The 23,192-nt window shown below is 31.5% G+C and overlaps 1 protein-coding gene and 1 long non-coding RNA gene across 2 annotated transcripts; both read right to left on the reverse strand.

The window, feature by feature from the left end:
- Positions 1-642: 642 nt before the first annotated feature.
- LOC132734038 (uncharacterized) lies at positions 643-5,372 on the reverse strand. Its single transcript, XM_060720736.1, has 6 exons — positions 4,973-5,372; positions 4,406-4,618; positions 3,187-3,337; positions 2,636-2,711; positions 2,169-2,316; positions 643-1,905 (listed from the first exon to the last, which is right to left on the reverse strand). The coding sequence occupies exons 1-6, from the start codon at positions 5,300-5,302 to the stop codon at positions 1,624-1,626; spliced, it is 1,200 nt and encodes a 399-aa protein (XP_060576719.1). The 5' UTR covers positions 5,303-5,372; the 3' UTR covers positions 643-1,623.
- Positions 5,373-9,070: 3,698 nt separating this feature from the next.
- Positions 9,071-10,377, reverse strand: LOC132734037 (uncharacterized). Its single transcript, XR_009626257.1, has 4 exons — positions 10,311-10,377; positions 9,723-9,800; positions 9,441-9,540; positions 9,071-9,211 (listed from the first exon to the last, which is right to left on the reverse strand). It is a non-coding gene; the product is annotated as an uncharacterized LOC132734037 (long non-coding RNA).
- Between the last annotated feature and the right edge of the window lie 12,815 nt (positions 10,378-23,192).

Here is a 23,192-nt window from a genome sequence, read left to right on the forward strand (position 1 = left end):
AAATATCTATTTAAAGACATTGAATTTTTAATTTTGTTACACTGTACATTTTTTTTCTAAATTAAAATTGTATGAACAAAAGACTTCCATTTTTTAGTTATTGTAAATAAATTATATCGTAATCTCAGTTATCAAAATAACTTCATGAAAGCTTCTGTAGCCTGACATAACCTACAAGGCTGTCATTTGCACACTTTGTCACACAATGTATACAGAACGTTCAAACGTAGTGGTTTTTAAAATGTTCTTTTTGTTATAAAAGACAGTTGATATATAAGCATTCTGAGAATGTGATAAAGGGTATAGGCCAATAAGGGTGAATTAATAAGAGCCTGTTTAACTCTGACATGTTCGTTGGTGCAATATTTCTCATGTTTTGGACCCATTGTCAGCCGATTGACAATAATGCATCTATGGGGTGTATTATAAATCCGATCATTTGATGTATAATTGAAATTGTAAGTGGGTATACAACAGAATTGTGTCTTTAAATCTTTCAGCTGCCATAAAATGTTACAAATTAATGACTGGTTTGCTTTCTTTACTTCCTAAGTAAAGATTCATTTCTTTCGTCGCATAATTGAAAATCATGAATAATGACAAGTTAAAGCAGCAATTTACATTCTTCTTTACTCCGTTTTGTTAATAAATTCTGATTTGCACTTTTGTTTTGGTTCCAATTGTTCAAATAAAGATATGTAAAGCTAAAACGTGAATAAATATGTATGAATATCTGTGAAACATTGAAAAAGCTGTAATAAAAACGTACATGTACATACAAGATGGTATTCATTTATCAGATTTCCTATAAAATAGAATTATTTCTTTTTTATATTGAAGATCAACACACGGAGGCGACGGAATTATGTATTGACAATAATACACGTCGTTATGAAGTCATATGTAAAAACATAAGTATGGTAATCTTTAAAATAAATATTTTCAAAGCTTTGATTTAAAAAGTACAAACAGAAACGTGATACTGGTAATGACCGGATAACCGAAAAACAAACCAGGCACACGTTTACAGATGTAATAACACTATAACAGAACAATGAAACGTGAAGAATATGATAAACAAGATCAACAAGGAAAGGCGGCGTTCAATGAACGCAACCCCCACCCGACCCAGTAACAAGAGCCTGTGACAAGGAGCCCAGGAAGACCCCAAACAAAAACAGGACAGGGCACAAGGCTATAAAACTATAAGAAGGAGAATATATATGAACAAAACATAACGTGTACAAACATGCTAAACACAACATATGAAGAACTTTTATTACCAAATACAACATAGTTGATTTCTTGACGGTCATTGGTGCAAGCAAAAAAAGGAATCAAAATAACATAAATAATGTTAATGACAGAATACTAGAAAAAGAATCAAATAGAGAACTCGACACGGATAAACTAACAAAATACAAGCTCTCAAATTGGAAACACATCGTAGAATGAGAAATAGTGATTAAAGTTGTTGAATAATTAACATTCGTATACAAAAATACCGGTAAATATGTTGTCTGGATGAAAATCTTGACTTCAGGTCAAAGAGAATAAGACGAAATATTTTATTCTGTTCATTCTACGAGACATTTATCAAAATTACATATGAACATTGTTGAGTCAAAGATAACAATTCATATCGCTTATGTCCATTCCTGAGCTACTGGAACTTGGTACAGATGTAACAGAATCAACAGAAAATGGTGCTGATATGGCATCATAAGTGTCATGCAATGGCAGTATTTGAGGAACAGTTAATATCGTATTTGAATGATAATGTTGAACGTTCCTGTCGGGTTCATTTGGTGGTAGGGAACTGCTATGTAGGTTATTAGCTTCGCGGAGCTGACGGTCACACATTCTTTGGTTTGAAAAGCGTGTTGAAACTCTAGTCTCTAATCGCTAAAATATAAACAAATTCTTACAAGTAATCAAACTTTAGTCATCGATGCTTAAATTTATTTCAGGTTATAGTATTCACATTTACTATTCTGATTTGTCTTCGTGCTATTTCAAATACGTGATGTTTTATTCATTGCAGACTGGTGTGAGTTTTCTATTCTTATTGTTTAATTTTTATTAAAAGTGTCATTTCTGTGTCAGTTAAATTATAACCTTAACTATATTTGTTTTTACATAAAATCACAAGATTGACAAAGATTTACCTCTATCCTTTGTATTAAATTTCTGAGTTCACGACCAGTTTCATCGACCTTATCTTGTAATATTTGTACTTGGTCCTGGCCCGTTTGGAAAGATTTGGTATATTCAGCCGTTTCATTTAGAATTGGTCGTTTCTGCGTGCAAGACGGCCTAGAATTAAAATACGAATGACGTCCAAACTGGGAATAAACTGCAATGTTTTTATTATAAATGTTTACACAATTATGTTGTTAATATTTATTTATAATGTATTGCAGGTGGTTCAAAACAATGACAGAACATATTTATTGCTTTTGATGGTATCATTCAACAATAAACACTAAGTAATTTCTACCAATGCGAACCAAAGCCCGTTCTTAAGAAAAAAAGAATGGTATTTAATAATCTTTTATTTATGAATCCAAGTAATATTTATAAGATTTTTGTGATACAACCACTGTCACGTAACAGTGTTTTCATATTAAGATACCTTGTAGCTTTTACTGGGACCGAGCCTCCAATCTCTGCTATTCTGTTGGTAACAATTGATCGCTTCTTCCGTTCCACTAGAACAAGAAAACGAGTGTCAAATACATAAAATGAATATTCAAACAATGCTTTCTTTAGTATATAGAAATGTGTGTATACCTCCCGCTTCATTTGCCTGCCGCAGTGGTATATTTACATACTTAAAGGTAAAATTTTAAATTAGTAAGTAATATATAAGAATAGAATTATGACTTTACTATTATTTATTACACGTTTCAAAACTTACGGCTTTATAGTAGAGTAACAGTATGCAAGCAATGTCGTATTTTAGGTTACTGTGTGTTCATTTATTATTAAAATACAAATATTGCAGATAACTCAAACGTTTTTAAATACTATTAGACATCGTATGAAACTGATCAAATACAACATGCACAATCCTACGAAGTAATATTGCATGATGATATGTTTTTTTCTGACATGTTAATATATTCTGCAATAGTGGCTACTATTGATTATTAAACAGAATAACAAACTTAATTCATGGCATACTTTTGCTGTGTTTATTTTTCCTTTTTCGATCTTTTTCACTTTCATCAAGAGAACTTATTGATTTAGACGTATCGTAAAACCCTATCCCTGTCAAACCCGTCATACCAGGGGTGTTGTCAGAAATTAATGTTCCGCCCAGAGAAACATTGTTCTAAAATACAAATATGGAAATGTTAGATTTAAAATCAATGTTACACCCGATGATGTATTCATTGCGAGTAACCCTTTAACTTTAAACGTAAAACATTCTTGTCATTCCATATATTATCGTCATATATGGTCTAAAATAAAGTATGAGTGTATCTTATTCTCATATGTAAAGTGAAACCACTACCAATATCAATTTCCAATTCCTATAAATATCACATTTCTTAAAATATTGTTTTAAGGATAATGTCCCTTGTCTTACAACTGTGCTATGTCATGATAATCAAATATAACAACTTTTAATTTGATAGTATTGATAGTATTGAAATCATCTTACTAATGATAAGCAATTTTGACATAATTATATATAACTTAAAATAATTATATAGAATTCATATTAATTCCCTTGTCTTACAACAGTGTCTTGTCAATGTTAACAAGCATTTCACGTTCCCTATTAATACATTGCTTTCTTTTTCAAAAAATCTACTCAATAGGCAATTATGACAAAATGTCTAAGGTACAAAGGGGCATAACGTAACAGAATATTACTTTAAAAATAATATTCTTTTTTAAACAACTTCGTCTTGTTATTTTGAACAAGCATTCTAAGTTTCAATATTTGATAACGTTAACATTGTGTAAGTTATTGGATACATTTAGGTCTTTACATTTTAGGTTATATAATTTAGTAACAAACAAATGCTTCAAATTTGTTTTCAATTTGAGAATTATACATATTATTATGCACATCAATTAATAATCTTTTTTCAAAACCTTAAAAACGTGTACTAGACTTGTGTCTATTTGAAGCTCTGCGATTTCTGTATTGAAGACGAAATCAGAACCCGATCGAGAAAATTCCAAGATGATCGGTATTTGAATGAAAACATTTAAGTAAGAATCGAATTTTTGTAGAAAACAATTTCCAAAATATATAAAAGGATGTTATTGTCTTTTGTAAAGTAAATAAACTGTAACAATTCGAAAACGTGTATAAATGTAACAAAACGCAACAGGGATTAAATATTTGATTGCATTAACAGAAAGAAAAGCTTTACAAAATAGGTACTTTTGGTGTACATGTCACTCTCTCTGGCAAACAGTTAATCTGTCCTATTATCGATTCGGCATTATGTGTCTGAATATTCTGCTGTTGTTCTTTCCCCATCTTGACCAAAACATCTTCATTTGCCGCAAAACAATTTGAACAGCATCGCTGTCTGTTCGGTGCACGTCCGGGATTGTAAACTTGTCTGCTTGTATTATCACATTTTGATTTTACCTACAAACAGTGATAACTGAATAAGCTATTTTATGAAACAGATTAATTTTGATTTTCTGTATACATGTGATACATTAGCAACAACAAAAAACAAAGCTATGACTCTTGCTTGTAATGAAATGCTTATTGGTGACACTATTTATTTTCACTTTTATTTTTATATCTAAACATGAATTATCTGTAAACAATAGTATCTGTTTACGCGAAACATGATTTAATAAACTTGCAAGTATGAATTTTACCGATCCGAAATAACTTTATAATTTCGTTAACTGAAACATTCAGATTGATGCATTTCGACTTACTTTGATTTTGAAGATTCAAAACAAAGTTATATAATTACAAAACACTTACCTTTGCAGAATTCTGTCTAGCCTTATTAAGCAACTGTATCAGATTTGCAGACAGTCGCTCGAGTTGTCTAAAGTCGGAAACATCCATGCTTTCAATAATATTATTTCTGTTCGTTTGAATGTAGTCCTGTTCAAGATAATCGCTATCCTGATTGCATCTTCTCTGACCGAAATGTTGACTATAAACATCTCTTCCGACTTCTATATTTGCTTTAAACCGATTTACATCTGAGGTATTAGAAAAACCTTCACGTGGATTAAAAGAATGTTGTTCATAGATCCTGTTGCAGAACTTTACACACTTATCAATATGTGAAATATAATCAGACATTTTGAGCAACTGTTTTAACAGACGACTACGGTAAGACAAAATTAATCGTTTAATAACAGTGCTTGCTGTGCATTTGTTGTGCATAAATATGCTAATTATATTCAAATAAGGACATTCTTTCTCGTATAATTTCATTGTCGCATGATAGCAAGGTCATTGTTCGGGCATGTGTACTGACTCTAAATAGAAATGAAAACATTTATACATTTAAGATTAACTTGCAACTTATTCATATGGTGAGTAACACTATCTTTTGTTATATAAATATCTACTTCACAAATGTATAATCCTCCAACGTTTCGACGGGAAAAACCGTTTCTATCAAGGAGTTTGCTGTTTATTTAATAAATCAGATGTTTATACTTATTTTATTCCAACACTAAAATATGTACCAAAAACTGTGTTAGAAAAAAAGAAGACAAATATGTGATTTATAAAATAAGCTGCAAAGTACTTGATTAAAAGCGATCAAACCCCTGAAAGCGTTAGAGGCTGATATATTTGTGAATAAGGTGGTTATTTTGTTAACTGTTTCAATAGTAATATCTTTTGTTAGTTTGGTAGAAATTTCGTTTCACTTGATACGAATGACTATTTTTATATAGCTAGCAAGGTAGATAGATATTAAATACACATAAGATAATTTGTTATAACAATGACTAACACGTATTTTATAGTTTCTTACATTCATTGCGAGACTATATCATTAAAACTATCATACAACCTACTGCATAACCTATTGTGCATAATGTACGCTGAAATAACATATAATTATCATTTATACGCTAGATGATTCAGATTAAATTATATGCTGATATATGCGTATTACCTATACAGGTACTACAGTTTGCATTTATTGCTTTTTGTCTGCCAACTTTATTCCATATTTGTCTTACAAATATGCTTTTGTATGATAATTATAACCAGTGTAACAATCAGTCCGTGCAAATGTGTTGTCATAATTTATCAAAATTCGTGTTTTGTAAATGCCAAATTAGAATCAGTGAAGGCAAATGTAAATTTCAAGATTTAAGCACATTTCAAGTAATTGATGGAAAATGTCACAGCTTGCCCTTAATTAGTCGCCGTAAGAAACCGGCGACTATATTTGTAACAGCTTAATAATATATATATCTATGGTAGGAGAAGGCCTTAAAATCTAATAATAAAAGGCAAAAAACTTTGAATACATATGGAAGTAAGCTTATTGATTTTTTAAATCTTCATAACTTATATTAGACGTACAGCGTTTGGCTATAAATTAAACTATAATAATACAAATGATACACAAAGCAATGAATCTAATTCCTCATGGTTCGGACCTAAATGTAAGAAAGCTCGAAGAAATTTACATGCTGCAAAATACTTTTATAATAATAATCTTCAAAAAAAACAATGAAACAAAAGAAAATCTTAGAAAAAAAGCAAATATATACAAAAATACAATGAAGAAATTCCATGACAAAAACAAATATTCTAATGTTTACAAGTTAAAAATAAAAGGCAATGACTCTAGAAAATACTGGAAAATTCTAAAAGGCAAATAAAAATGAAGCAAATATAACAAATTTATTCAATTATTTTAAAGGAGTAAACTATAGTAAAGGTGAAAGCAATGGTGGTTCCAATAATTATTATAATAATAATAATAATAATAATAATAATAATAATAATAATAATAATAATAATAATAATAAATAATATTAAATAATAATAATAATAATAATAATAATAATAATAATAATCATAATAACAATAATAGCAATAATAATAATAATAATAATAGTAATACGAGGGATGATCAAAAAATAAACCGGACTTGGACTGTCAATTTAAGATAATAATAATAGCAATAATAATAATAATAATAATAATATAATAATAATAATATCATTAATAATAATAACTTACTAGCTTTATATGTCTATTGATATCAATGAAGTCGTTAAAGCAGTTAACAAATACAAATATTGCTGCAATGCAGCAATTGAGATGCTCCGCGCAAAAAATGCGCTCATTACAGATACTTTACCAAATCATTACTACACACAGGTCATTTTCTATTTAGATTAAGTACTGTTGTGTATTGTGCATTATTCCGAATGATTTGTAAAACGTTTAAATTTGCATAATTATACTTATCATATGCACTGTCACTGAGAGAGGGGCCAGCTTTACATTTAACAAAATGCTTTCACTGATGCCTACCCTGTGTCACTACTGTAGTCAGTAATATTAGATGATAAAAAATATCAAAGCATGTACATTTTCTTTTTCACCTGTGACCTATAATGCTTCTCATTTTCAACAAATATCAACATCAAATCATGGTAAAAAATATAAAAATCCATATGTAAATAAGCCAAAACAAAAAAATTTCATCGACTTTATTTTCAAAATGTCCGTTAAATATTTCGCAGCAAATGGTTTATCATATCATCATGATATACATGTAACAAGAAGCATCAAAGGGCGTACAAGCAAGAAGGGCAGTAAGTGACGATGAACTAGTAGACATCCAGATGACAAGATTATTAGTATTTCATGCATTTTTTCATGTCAAATTAAAAAAAAGGTTTCTATTAATACCCGGAACTTTAGATAAAGTAGTTATATTTCAAGTCCCAGATAAAAACTGAAAGTAGAACACACACTGGAATGAAACAAATGGGATGAATTTTAAAAAGACCAATTTCAGGATGTTTTTGTTAAAGGCGTTAACAAAAATAATGTTACATTAAAAATCATTAATTAATTCATATGGCATGTTAAAACATTTTTTATCAATATAATGAAAGATAATACCTGAACTTAGACAGGTATGAGGAAATTAACTTACATCATGTTCATGCGAGTCAAAATTATTAAAGCTACTTGACATTGGTGCTGAATAAAGAACTACTGTTTATTGATTTATTGGGAGATCGTTGAATTGCATCAATATCATCGTTCTTACCCACCAGTGTATTTACATTCTATCAATAAACCCATAACACCTCATGTTAAAACTGCAGACGAAAGTTTTTGTTGTTATAATGTCACAGTATTCGGCAAATCAACATTTCACACAAAACACCATAAAACCAATTGCCTTCAAACATAATAGAATCAATCTCGTACAGCAAATAATCGTGAAATCAGGGTCCATTTACGGAATAAAAATGTACAATCAGTGCCTTAAAAAAAGACCTATTAATTTATCGGAAAGGACCCACGGAAAAGACAATTTCAAAATGATTATACTCGTAAAAATAGCCTGCTTAATTTTTTTGATAAAATATAAAGAATGCAATTTATTGTTTGCATTTTCTTTCCTGCAAAATTCACTAGTTCGTTATTAGTTACTAAAGCGCAACACGAATGACTGTTTCGTTTAATTTCAGACTCGCTAAATAAAACTACTTCTTTAAATAGATTTTCGGACTGTCATCTATTTATGGCACAACTGACAATAAAATGCATAGTTTACTGCAAAAAGTAGTACCCCAGCAGGCACATCAATGTTGTTTCAACGTTGAATTATGGTCAGATTTCAACGTTGAAATAAGGTCGGATTTATATTCGGATTTGAAAGTTTAAACAACGTTGAAATTTCAACGTTGATACAACGTTGCAGCTTCAACGTTGGCACAACGTTGAAAAGTTTCAATGTCATTTCAACGTTGAAAACCCACCATACTTTAATTTTTGGATATAAAGCAAAGTAACCAAGTTTAATGAAATATCAAGACAATATTAAATACTTCAGATATTTTATTTATATTCTATTTCAAAAATACAGTTCAAGTGCAGCTTAAATTCACTTTAATAGTTTTAACAATTAAGCTACAATCTGTTCCAATCCTTTCTTCTAGATCTTTCTGGGTATGTCAAGTGTTTGAGTACTTCTTTGGCTGTCTCTTACTGCTTCTGCAAATAAAAATAAGAAGTTTGTAGTTAAAAGTGACTTTGTCAGTCTCAAATTATACATATAATTACTCAACTTAGTGATTTGTTTTTATCTTAAAATGCTTATCTCTAAGATTTACGTCATAAAACAGCATAGAAATTGAAACATAGCTAAGTTTCATATTGATAGCAAATACTGTACATAAGACAACAAAATCTTCAAAAAAAAGAAGCTATTTAAAAGTCTCACCTATGATTGGTAAGAAAAACTGCTCCCAGTCAGTTACTTGCAGCATATTCCCAAGAAATTATCATTCTAGGCTCTAGCTAAGACCATTTTATGCAGCATCCTGAAATCAACAAACATGTAGATTTGATACATGTATTAATAATGTTACAGGAATATTCTGAAAATAATATATTTTAAGACAAGATAAATATCCAAAAAAAAATTAGTTGAAAAATGTATAATTTGTATTGTAAAGAAATTCAAATATATAAATTAATAAGAATTAATTTCAATTTAACAAACCTGACAGTCCTTTTCATGTTGAATGTATTGTATACAGGCTACAGCTACAATACTCTAAATTTCAGCCAGAACCAGGATCTAGAATATAAAATAATATACACAATAAAATAGAAATAGATTTATTATTTACGACTTTTAAACTTTAAAGTTTAACATTCAACTTTGTTATTTAACTTCATAATAATGTATTTTTTCAAACTAATTAACACTGTATTATACTATTACTAAAATATAAACATAGTTATATTGACGAATCGTCTTGGGACGTAAATTATCTTGGCCGAACTACGTTATAGGTTTCAATTTTATAATTGATTTAATTTTAATTAGGATATAGTACAGAAAAATGTTTTATAATATGAAAAATAAATTAAAGAAAGACAAGATTTGTAAAATCATAAATTGCCAAGGACATCAATAACTTCGTGTTCAAGAGTCTACTGAACTTAGGTCGCGAAAACGTGTCAAATCAACTCAGTCGTGTTTTCATCTCTCATTTATTTCATAAAGTAAATTAAGGTAGAATTTTAAAAATAAATAATAATATTTTAGAAAAAAAAGTAAACTAAAGTAACACATTACTCGTACCTCCGAAATCCAAATAAATTGCCGAATCGTGTTGTATTCCAACTTCGAAACAGCGCCACCATTTGCACGAACGATAATCATAGACAACAAACAAATCATAGACCGCAACAATTACTTCCCCTGACCAGCGTTATTTTATAAATGGGGTTTTGACGAATATCAATTATTAATTAATATTATTCATAAAGAACTAAAAAAAAAATATTAACTAATATTTAAAGCGTTAATAGAAAGTGAAAAATTATTTCCAACTTTATTTGTTTAAGCGCTAATTTTGAATATCCGGAAAAAGATTGTAACGCAAATTTCCCTGACAAAAATCACTTACAGACTAATTCAATAAAGGAATAATAACATAAAATTAGTGGTATATAAGTTTATATAAAGATTAAACTAAATGTAAAACTTCGACCATAAACAAGCTGTGGGCGCGGAGCAATAATCTTAAAAATAACATAGCGAGTGGTTATAATAACATAGTAAATGCACAGATTAAGGCCTCGCTCTCTCACGGTGCATATCCATATCGGTACTCTCTTTGCGAAATCTGCTGAAACGGTACCCTCTCTGAACATGCACAGGTCATTCTCTGCTAAAAACAAACCAGCGATGGATAAAAATACAGTAAAATTTCATTGTAATAAGGAAAGGAGATACGACACGTTGAAAAGATGTATACCACGGAACACAAGGATGTTTTATTTATGTGCTGATTTGTCATGTGCCCGTTTTTCATGTACTGCAACTTCACAATAAGCTACAAAAAGTCGACATGTCTTGCTTCGCCCATCACCTCGACGTATTTTTCGGGCTGAAATGAACCTGTGGCTTGATTATATATGCATCATACATATTTAATATGTTCATATACATATCATCTTTGGACAAATGGCAGTATATTATCAAAAATAAATGTAAAATTCATAAAAAACACCCTACTTTCGGTTTTGCAGCGGCACGGGCTACCTTCGGCTCTGGTGAGCTAAACAGGAGACAAAGAAATTATCATTTCACTCATAAAAATGAACCAATCGAAATAGTAAGTGAATATAAATACCTCGGCATATTTTTTAATAGAAGTAGTTATTTCGCTAAAACTAAGACACATATTGCAGAACAAGCTACAAGATCGATGAACAGTCTGATAAGTAATTAAAATAGATTAAATTCACCAATTGATTTACAAATTGAACTTTTGAATAAAACTGTTAAACCAATATTACTTTATGGTTCTGAAATCTGGGGATACGGTAATCTCGACATTATTGAACGCGTACAACTCAAATTTTTAAAACACATCCTTAAACTTAAACGTTTGACGGCCAGTTATTTCGGTGAAACGGGATACATGCCATTGCCTCTAGATATTGAGGAAAGACTAGTTTCATTTTTGGCGCGTCTCCTTCAGAACGAAAATGGTTTAATACCAAATAAAGTATCATACTTTGTATATCATCATATGCTAAGAAATACAATAAATATTAATAATAATGATTTTGAACGTAATTATCCGTGGATTTATAATTTAAAATCAATACTAATAAAATGCGGTATCAACAATGTTTGGTTTGATCTCCATTTTCCCAGTACCAAATGGTTAAAATTAACAGTAAAACAAAAGCTAAAAGATCTTTTCTTAAATGAATGGTATTCAAAGATAAATGAATCGAGCATTAGTTCTTTTTACAAAATATTTAAAAAGTGTTTTGGAATTGAACCTTATCTTTCGTTCTCCCAAATTGCAATGATTTTTAATTATGTCAAATTCAGAACAAGAAACCATAGATTACTAGTTGAAACTGAAAATTGGTCAAATATACCTGTTAATGAAAGCATGAGTATTTTTTGTAGAAATATAATCGGTGATGAGATTAATTATCTTTTTGAATGTAATAGATTTTCTAATGAACGAAGACAATTTATAAAACCTTATTTTTATAGACGTCCTAATATGTATAAATTAGAACAACTTTTACAATGAAAGATTCACCTGCATTTTATAAACTATGCAAATTCTTAATGATAATTATAAGAAATGTAAGAATGTTAACAAATATTTATGTTTTCATTTTAAAGTCAGTTGTGATTTTGTAATGTTCTGAGATATAATTTTGTTTTACTCATATTCACTTACCACTTTCTTACTTTACCGCAAAGGTCCTTTATGCATCACATATACTTTTATTTTCATTTCTCATAAGAGGAAGTTTTTGCTGTACTTTTATAGTATTAAAAAATTAATCACTGGCTTATTACATGAATCATCTTTCATTTCAACTGTTGCTGTTTAAAAACAAATAAAAGTATAATGAATTAGTATTTAGTATGGAAGTTAAAATACTACTTTATTAACATTTTACAACTTTTATGACAAATTATATCACATTTATAGCTACTTTCTCCTAGTAACAAATATCTTACATTCTGTTTAAGCAATATTTAAAATTAAATGTTGTAAATTTCAGGTTTGCACTTTCTAAAGAAGTTTATAAAAATTTTCTAAGGCAAAATATGCATATAATTAAATAATGTGTTATAGATTTGTTGATATTGTTTAGAATTTATAGTCTGCTCTCAATTTGAATAAATGTCTCTTTAAACATTTCGACATTTTCCTCATATTACATGTTGTATGCATGTTTGAGTGAATAAAAAATGTGTTGTTGTTGTTGATAATATAAGCATATCAATTACAGAACAATTAAAGACCACAATTGTTTTTCAGTAATTTTAAAGATTCAAACATACAATAACGTTGCTCAATGAAATGAAACATTCAGACATCTTAAAAAGCAACATTACATTTTTTATAAAATGAATTAATGATGCATCCCTATGGATAAGTCATTGAATTTAGGGATACTTTTACTTTTTTTCAAATTGTCAAGCGTTGCTTTTTATGAAAAATGAATCATGCATGATATCTGAAATGACATTTTAGCACTATTTGGTTGTTTATACCTTATGAGACCTATACTTGTTTATTATTTTATTTATTATAAACAGTTTCTTCCTGTTCTTTTGTAAGAATCACGTGACTAAACAATATATGTTATTGATATAAAATATTTTAATAGTAACAAATGACTGATAAGACAGACATACAGGTAACTTGTGAATGGTTGGCACAAGGTATAGAAACTCATAAAGTGCAAATCAAAGTAATTATATATGAATAATCACAAAATAAATTTATGCTTAACAGGCACATTATTGAAATATATAGTGGTAATCGTTGAGTTCGTTATATTCCGTCGATTTCCGTCGCGCAGGTATCCAAAACGGTATAACGGTGCGGGGGCGGAATCGTATTGGATACATAGAGAAAACTAAAAATCTATCTTTGTGTTGATAGTTTATCGCACTGAAAGGCAATTAACGTTAACTATCTTGTATGTAACGACGGGAATATTGATTTCAACTAAATTGTATATTTCTTCAATAACGCATAAGAATAATTTTTTATGCAGACACAACTTTTACACTAGAATTGTATTGTTTCATGCAATAATTAAGCATATATATTTTCATAGTCACTTTGCGAATATTTGATGATCGGTTATTGTTTGTCGGTAATTATCGGATTCAGAAGTAAACCATACTGATTTCAATGTATGGTACAACGGTATATGTATAAAGTAGAATGACAAGTAGAACTACCAGCATATTACTTGCCTTACAAGCCTCGATGCAATTCCTTATTGGTTTTACTGTAAATCGGTTACACGTTTGTTAGTGTAAATAGTGATAACTGATATGAATTAAAAAATAGTTTATCACATGTATCAAATGTGTGCTTTTCTGAGTGATTTTAACAAATTGGTAGGGTGACAATCAAGCCATTCAGAAACTTGAACCCGAACCCATTTTTTAACAAGGCGTGTTATATACCAAAATGTTCCAATATGTTCATAGTTTTCAAAACTGCCGGCCAAAAATAGCATAAATGATGGCGAACAGAGGAATCCAAGATGGCGTCCAAAATGGCCGACAAATATGAAAAATACAACTAACTTACTAATACTTAATATTAAGCAGTTAAAACAGATGCATTTCTTCTTTTCATGCATTTTTGCATCACATACATGTCACGCACGTAATTTTAGTATCTGTTTTTAATGTTAAAATATCTTTTAACAGACATAGGCTAAAATTGTGGTAAAAAAATGACGAAAATTTGCTAATATTTAAAGATGTCCGGAAATTTTTCAATGTAATAATGCAATTTTCAAATTAAATTGATTTACTTTGGTTAATATTACAAGAAACCATCCTGTACGAAAGAAATTTGCCATTGAATTGTTTTAAAGGAATGTAGTAAAATTCTAGAACAAGAGGGTCATTTGACGGTAGACCTACATTGCACACTATGTTGACAACTGTAACTTTTTGTGATTTCATCTTAAAAACCATCATAAAAGAAATGTAAAATTTGATAAGGACAATTAAAGGCTGTCATTGGTAGCAGTATCAGTGTGTTGTCGGTTTTGACAAAGGGCCATGATTGTCACAAATTAGCTACAGAGTTAATCAATATCCATGCAAAAAATAATTCAACCGAAGGTCCTCAAGTTTATTACAAGAAGATACTAGCATTCTAATATAAAAATTATCAAAGCGGCAGAACCAATTTTTAAATTGAGAAAGCTCCAAATTTGTTATGACAAACAAAAAATAAGCCCTGTCACGCTAGACTGCAATTTCAATGCGTTTGCCCGGCATTGTTAAATTTAACAAAGCGCCGTGAGATCGCAATAAAAATGTGATATTTTGATGAAATGACTTAACGGCGTCTTCACGACGTCCTCACGGCGATCATGGCGATACTACGGAGCTTTCACAGCGTTTAAATTGATAATTGTCTGCATTCGGAATGCGCTTCTATTGCATTATTTGCACTTTCAGTGCGCTTTTACGGCGCTCTCTCAGCGCTAACATTGTGCTCAAATTGGAAAGTTCCGTAAAAGAGCGGTGCACACGCAGTATAAGCCGGGTAGAGACGCTGCACAGTCTCCGTAGAAGCGTCGTGGATAACCATCGAGTTCATTCGGCATTTCTTTTACGCTTTCACGGCGCTCCTGTTGCGTTGTAGGAGATGCAACTGAGTTGCTATGGCGTCCTTACTGCGATCACAACCAGCTCTTATCAAAACGCCGAGTGACGGCGTTTGTTTTGTGTATGCTCAAAATGCGCGCCGTCGGTCGGCGTTCCATTTGCTTTTATGCCTCTACGATGCTGTGGCGACGCTGCGGCGATGTTTGCGATCTTACAGCGATTACCTAGGCGTTCTAGATTTTCTTTAGACGTCCTGAGAACGCCGCCCTAGTGTGACAGGGGTTTAAGGTCTACGACTGATATTGTGTGCTATATAAAATAGATTGCTTTATTCAAAATTGGATTATTTTTAACAAAACTTATTACTGACCTCTAATGCCGCCAAATTGCTTTAAGATGTATTGCATCTTGTAAGCTGGTCAATTCTACACTTTAATAATTATTTTAATGACAGCAAAAAAAAAAAAAAAAAAAAAAAAAAAAACAACAACAACAAAAACATGCCATTCACTTGCATTGGTAATAAAGTTGGAATGCAGAATATAACTTGAGCAGTTTATAGGGTTAAAATGTTAGCATAAATATCATGGCTTTTAACTGTTTTTAATCACATACTAAGCATATGGAAATGGCAGATAATAAGCATATGGAAATGGCTGACCCCTACATGTGATAAATTTTGTAACAACTTTGGTAGTGATAAACATGGTGATATCACTAACTAAATCAGTTACAATGGTAATGCAGCAAATAATCCGCCAATATAGCCAAGTAGTTTCTAAGAAGATCCCGTTTGAAGGTTTGAAGAAAACACAAATATAGATACGATATCTACAAAATATATTGTACGACCAAATAAATGTTCGACAGCATATTCGTTAACATTGCCTATTGTAGAAGAAAGTAAGCAAATGTAAATGCCTGTGACCAAGGTCATGACTAGATATATATTCTCCAGGTATATGCGTACATTTTATTTTGAAACTGTCCATTTTCAGTAATTTAAGGAGAGGGGGGGGGGGGGGGGGGTAATTCAAAATTTTTAAAAGATTTAATATATATACTCGTATATAATTAAACCAAAGTGGCCAATTTTAACCATGGGCTTGAAGATCGTTCAGCACGACATTATTGTTGTGCTTGTGGTATTTTTAGTTTCAACTTTTCGGCATTTTCTAGTTGGGTGGTTCCATTATTCCTTACTTGAATCACCCTTAGGATATGTTGCCTGCTTTTTCAATTTGTCTTTTGACGTCATATCTGTGATATGCAGGCTTCAAAACCTATGATCCCCTTTCAAAATTCTATTTTAATTAGTTCCGCCCATTGTTTTCTCGTTTAGGGCACACGCTTTTTATTACTTGGGCACCATACGCCGCTTTTCATGAAATGGCACTTACGTGTCACATTGAAGGTTCCATGATAACCGCCGTATGAACACATCTGCGGATGTTTCTAAATTCAAAATTTTACTATTTCATGTTTAAATGTTGAATTCTGCTTAAGCCGGTGCTAGGGGGCGTGGACGGTAACTTGCACTTTCCAGTACCGTCCATGAACAGACTCAATCAAACCGAGCCTGCAACATTTTCAATTTTGTTGTGTTGGACTTTCTTTAGGGATTCTGTTGTTATCTATTTTTTTGTAGTTTTTGCAAGTCAATATAGAGATTAAATTAGGTTGTATATCAACTGCCCATGACTGGAAGTTTTAGACAAAATGTTCATGATGTTTTCATATATTAATTTTAGGCATTCATCCATTTCTTTATATAGTATAAATCAACGAGCTATGCGCTGGTTTATTTCTTAATAAGTTTATTTCTACTACAGTGGTAAAATTACGTGCCATACAAATAAAATAGGGAAGAGATTGGTAAAAATATTAAATCATTGAAAAACAATAAAAAGTCTAATATCCTTTTTAGTGAATTATGTATATCCGAGAAGCAGGAATGTGAAAATACCCCAGGAATTAGGCAATAATAACGTGTAATATTTGCAACATACGACCGTAACGAGCAGCACATTAATTAAACAGACCAACGAATCTGAAAGATATCATATTTTATAAAATGAATTTGCGGACATTAGATTTAAATCAACATTTAAACAAAATTCAGAAACTCATTTGCTTTTCAAGATCATTGACGTGAGAATGACAACATGGCTACCGTATGATTATAATTACAGTAAAACAGATACACGTATTCTATTATTATTATTGTTGTTGTTTTCTTTTTTACTTTCGGCTATTTTCTAAACTTCTCATATAATTTTAATATAAGCAGACATCATGTGATTAGGCCACTTTCTCTAAGGTAACGTTATTTTCATGACTTTTGCGCCTAGACAGCACATGATTCTTCATTAAAAGTGCCTTCATAACATAGTGTCTGTCACTTTTGAGTACGAGTAGATTGGCATATGTCTCTGTTTTACCTAGCATTAAAAGCAATTTTGAATTATAAATACACCAATTATTAACGTTAAGAATTATTCATTAATATAATAGTCAGGTTGTCATTCTCAAGAATGATCTTAACACTTCCGATGAAATATTTGAATTGTTGGTTAAAAAATACATGTACATGTCTGATGCTTTAGCTGTCGTATGAGGGTTTTCTTTCCTTTCAATTTGATAATTTATTATATATTGTGTCTGTTTTCAATGGTAGGATACTACGTCATCGAGCACCTGCTGAATGCTCCCACTTTGACCATTTTTTGGTCGACTCGAAGGTAATTTACAATTTTATTATAAGAAAATGTAATAGTATTAAAAAGTGAAGAATGGATATAGTACCGGAGATAATTGTAATAAAAAGATTATAGATTTATTGCCTGGTTTAGGCCTGAAAACGGGATAAGCGTTTTCTCTGAATGCTCCCACTCGGACTTTTCCCGAAACATAATTATACAGAATAAGTTTGAAAACCTTCTTGAAACTTTTTTTTAACGTACCGGAACATATACAGAGTCCTGTTTACCCATTTTTAGCTCACCTGAGCAATGCTCAGGGTGAGCTATTGTGATGGCCCTGTGTCCGTCGTCCGTCGTCGTGCGGCGTGCGTCGTGCGGCGTCAACTTTTAACATAAACAACATCTCCTCTGAAACCAATGACTGCACATCAACCAAACTTTACAGAAATGATCCTTGGGTGGTCCCCTTTCAAAGTTGTTCAAATGGTTCCGGTCTGTTGCATATGTAGGTCATAGGGCCAGAAAAGGATTTCAAAAAACACAAAATTAAAAAATCTCCTTGTCTGAAAGTACATGGGCCAGAGCTTTGATTTTTGGTATATGGTATCATCTATGGGTCCTCTACCAAAGTTGTTCAAATTTTGTCCCTAGTGTCAAAATTGGCCCCGCCCCGGGAGGGGGGGGGGGTCATAGGTTTTCCCTTATATGTATATAGTAACATCTAAAAAATCTTCTTCTCTGATTTGGCAAAGGCTACAGATTAGATATTTGGCATGAAACATTGTGTAGTAGACTTCTATCAAGATTGTTCAAATAATGGCCCTAGGGTCAAAATTGGCCCCGCCCCGGGGGGTCATTGATTTTCATTACATACATATAGTGAAAACTTGAAAAATCTTCTGGTCTGAAAGTAAATGGCCTAGAGCTTTGATATTTGGTATATGGTATCATCTGAAGGTCCAATACCAAAATTGTACAAATTTTGTCCCTAGTGTCAAAATTGGCCCCATCCCGGGGGGTCATAGGTTTTTCTAATATGTATTAGTAAAACATAAAAAAATCTTCTACTCTGAATTTGCAAAGGCTACAGGTAAGATAATTGGCATGAAACATTGTGTGGTAGACCTCTACCAAGATTGTTCAAATAATGGCCCTCGGGTCAAAATTGGCCCCGCCCTCGGGGGTCATTGATTTTCATTATATACATATAGTGAAAACTTGAAAAATCCTCTGGTCTGAAAGTAAATGGCCTAGAGCTTTGATATTTGGTCAATGGTATCATCTTTAGGTCCAAAACCAAAGTTGTTCAAATTTTGTTCCTAGTGTCAAAATTGGCCCCGCCCTAGGGGGTCATAGGTTTTTCCTTATATGTATATTGTAAAACCTTAAAAAATCTACTTCTCTGAATTTGTAAAGGCTACAGGTTAGATATTTGGCATGAAACAATGTAAAGTTGACCTCTACCAAGATTGTTCAAATAATGGCTCTCGGGTCAAAATTGGCCCTGCCCCGGGGGTCATTGATTTTCATTATATACATATAGTGAAAACTTGAAAAATCGTCTTGTCTGAAAGTAAATGGCCTAGAGCTTTGATTTTTGGTATTTGGTATCATCTATGGGCCCCTACCAAAGTTGTTCAAATTTTGTCCCTAGTGTCAAAATTGGCCCCGCCCCTGGGAGTCATAGGTTTTTCCTTATATGTATATAGTAAAATCTAAAAAATTTTCTTCTCTGATTTGGCAAAGGCTACAGATTAGATATTTGGCATGAAACATTGTGTAGTAGACTTCTATCAAGATTGTTCAAATAATGGCTCTAGGGCCAAAATTGGCCCCGCCCTGGGGGGTCATTGATTTTCATTACATACATATAGTGAAAACTTGAAAAATCTTCTGGTCTGAAAGTAAATGGCCTAGAGCTTTGATATTTGGTCTATGGTATCATCTGAAGGTCCAATACCAAAGTTGTACAAATGTTGTCCCTAGTGTCAAAATTGGCCCCAACCCGGGGGGTTATAGGTTTTTCTAATATGTATATAGTAAAACATAAAAAAAATCTTCTTCTCTGAATTGGCAAAGGCTACAGGTAAGATATTTGGCATGAAACATTGTGTGGTAGACCACTACCCAAATAATGGCCCTCTGGTCAAAATTGGCCCCGCCCTCGGGGGTCATTGATTTTCATTATATACATATAGTAAAAAATTGAAAAATCTTCTGGTCAGAAAGTAAATGGCCTAGAGCTTTGATATTTGGTCTATGGTATCATCTATAGGTCCAAAACCAAAGTTGTTCAAATTTTGTTCCTAGAATTAAAATCGGCCCCGCCCTGGGGGTCATTGATTTTCCCTATATGTATATAGTAAAAATCTTCTTTTAAAGAACCCAAAGAGCTAGAGCTAAGATATTTAGCATGAAACATCTTCTAATGGGTGTCTACCAAGTTTGTTCAAATAAAAGCCCTGGGATCAAAATTGGCCCCGCCCCAGGGGGTCATTGATTTTCTCTATATGCATTTAGTAAAAACTTTAAAAAAAATCTTTTAAAGAATGCAAAGAGCTAGAGCTAAGATATTTAGCATGAAACATGTTCTAATGGATGTCTACCAAGTTCGTTCAAATAAGAGCCCTGGGGTCAAAATTGGCCCCGCCCCGGGGGTCATTCATTTTCCTTATATGTGTATGACAAAAACTTACAAAATCTTCTTTGAAAAAACTCAAATAGCTAGAGTTTAGATATTAAGCACGAAGCATCTTCTAGTGAGTGTCTACAAAGTTTGTTCAAATAAAAGCCCTGGGGTCAAAATTGGCCCCGTCCCAGGGGACATTGATTTTCCTTATTATGTGTATAGCAAAAACTTAAAAATCTTCTTCGAAAATACCTGAATAGCTAGAGTTCAGATATTAAGCATGAAACATTGTCTAGTAAGTGTCTACAAAGATTGTTCAAATAAGGCCATCCTTAAAAAAATGTTTGTTTGCAGTAACCCGACCCAGAATTTTCAAGGTGGGTAGGTAGGTCGATTTTTTTTTATTGAACTGTACTCCCAAATAAACATGGAATTTCAAAATGCTGGACAATATATGCTTTGATAATCTGGTAACAATAAATAAATTGTCAACTGAATTCTAATTTAATAAGACCTACATTTTATTTCTTCTATTAACCTTTAACAGAACGAAAACAAAGCACAAGACATAATTTTCTGATTCAAAATTTTTTTTTTATCCAGACCATGAAAAAAAATTTTGAGTAGGGGCAAATTTTGTGAGTCGGTCGCGTTACTGCAAACAAACATTTTTTTAAGGATGGCCTTAAAGCCCTGGGATCAAAACTGGCCCTGCCCCAGGTATGTCATTGTTTTTAACTATATGTGTAAGGAAAAAAACTTGAAAAAATCTTCTTTTAAAAAACCCAACAAGCTAGACCTTAGATGTTTAGCATGAAACATCTTCTAATGGGTGTCAACCAAGTTTGTTCAAATAAAAGCCCTGGGGTTTAAAGTGGCCCCGCTCCGGGGGCCTATATACAGGTGAGCGACTTTGGGCCATGATGGCCCTCTTGTTTTAGATTAGTTTCAAATATTTCTATTCAGAAGTCATTTTTCTTAATTCTTTTTATAAAAATGGAAAACGCTCCCACTCGGACTCAACTTCAGAGATGCTCCCACTCGGACCTTAATATATACAAATTTTGAAAGCACATTGCTGTGTTTTAAGATATTATTATATTTTTCAAAATTTCTTTATATTCAAGTTTATATATTCATATAATCAGTTTGAATTCAATGACACAGCATTTTTAAAATACGATACCAATATCTAGATCATTAAAGTTGTGACAAATTTTATCATAACAGTCTCGTGAATATGTCTTTCAGAGGATCAGTAATCGGCCTAAGAATAAGAACAAAAAAGTTGTGTTGAAACAATTCCTCGTGAAATAGAGTCGCTGAAATAAGAAACAAATTAATTATATATTTTAAAAATATAATAACGTTTTGTTTTGCAAAAAGTATTTGTGTTTGTGACCAGTATGGATAAAGGTATAAACCACATTGCGACGTAAGGAAGCACATGGCAGGACATCTTGACACAGCATAGCTGGAACAAATATTTTAGAAACCAACTGTGGATATATCTCAGTGAGGAGGAATACTCTAGAAAACACAAGAATAATAGCTCTTTGAAGTAATTGTCTTTTGTTCTGTTTTTGCGTTAATTTTTGGACAATGTGTCATAAAGGATCAATTTACATGAAACTTCACTGGAGGATAGATTTCAATAAAGTAAAATACCGCGAACAAGAATGAAAACTCTTAAGTTTTGGAGTTTTTGCTCTTTGTATCCACAATGATTAGTTTGCAAGGACCAAACCTCTAAAGGTATTCGAGATATAAACTTGAAACTTTATATTGAACATGTTTAATAGAAGTGAATAGCAGAGCATAAGGACCAGAAGTGTTCACTTAATGCTTCTTTATTGTTTTTTTCTTTGTTTTTTTATGGGAGTGTTATTTTTGTCATGATTTATGTCTAGGCTATAACTTTTCATTAACTTTCAAGAGTGTCATAACTTGGATTGTTACATGTATGTAAGGGTTACTTCCCCTTTGAAATGTATTTCCTCCTTTTCGGCGGGGGATTTTACTGTCTGTGATTCCTTCTTGTATGATTGTTTTTATTTTAACGTCATTTAAATATCCTGAAATCATTTTTTTATGGTTTTATATCATAAATATAATGGTCAAATGAAGATTTATCAATACTGTATGTTCCAAAACGCATTATTTGTAAAGATAGTACCGAATTTACATTTCATAAAGGGAGGTAATTAGAAATATATTTTCTATTAAATGTAGGTTAAATTCTTCAATAAGAATGAATGCTTACAGGTATATTTTAATGATAACATATAATGTGGACAAGCATTTGCAGACGTATTTTACATATTCCTTAATGTTTGAAAATTGTTTTAGTAGCATAATTATATAGTACATATATATATACACGTTCAATTGGTAACAACCTGAAATATAACTTACAGGAACTTTAATTATGAAGATATGGTAAAGACTGTGATAAAGAAATAACTGTGACCTTTGTATTCTTATTTATTTAATTTT

This window comes from Ruditapes philippinarum, unplaced genomic scaffold (genome assembly GCF_026571515.1).
Source record: "Ruditapes philippinarum isolate M1 unplaced genomic scaffold, ASM2657151v2 ctg1691_1_1_1_1, whole genome shotgun sequence".
Lineage (NCBI taxonomy): Eukaryota > Metazoa > Mollusca > Bivalvia > Venerida > Veneridae > Ruditapes > Ruditapes philippinarum.

Excerpts from the sequence above, each read along its gene's own strand:
- LOC132734038 (XM_060720736.1), bottom strand. The coding sequence starts at position 5,302 with ATGTCTGATTATATTTCACATATTGATAAGTGTGTAAAGTTCTGCAAC. Across the intron at positions 2,317-2,635 it reads GTCCCAGTAAAAGCTACAAG|GCCGTCTTGCACGCAGAAAC; the intron begins GTATCTTAATAT and ends TTTTAATTCTAG. Across the intron at positions 1,906-2,168 it reads ATTTAATACAAAGGATAGAG|CGATTAGAGACTAGAGTTTC; the intron begins GTAAATCTTTGT and ends TTTATATTTTAG.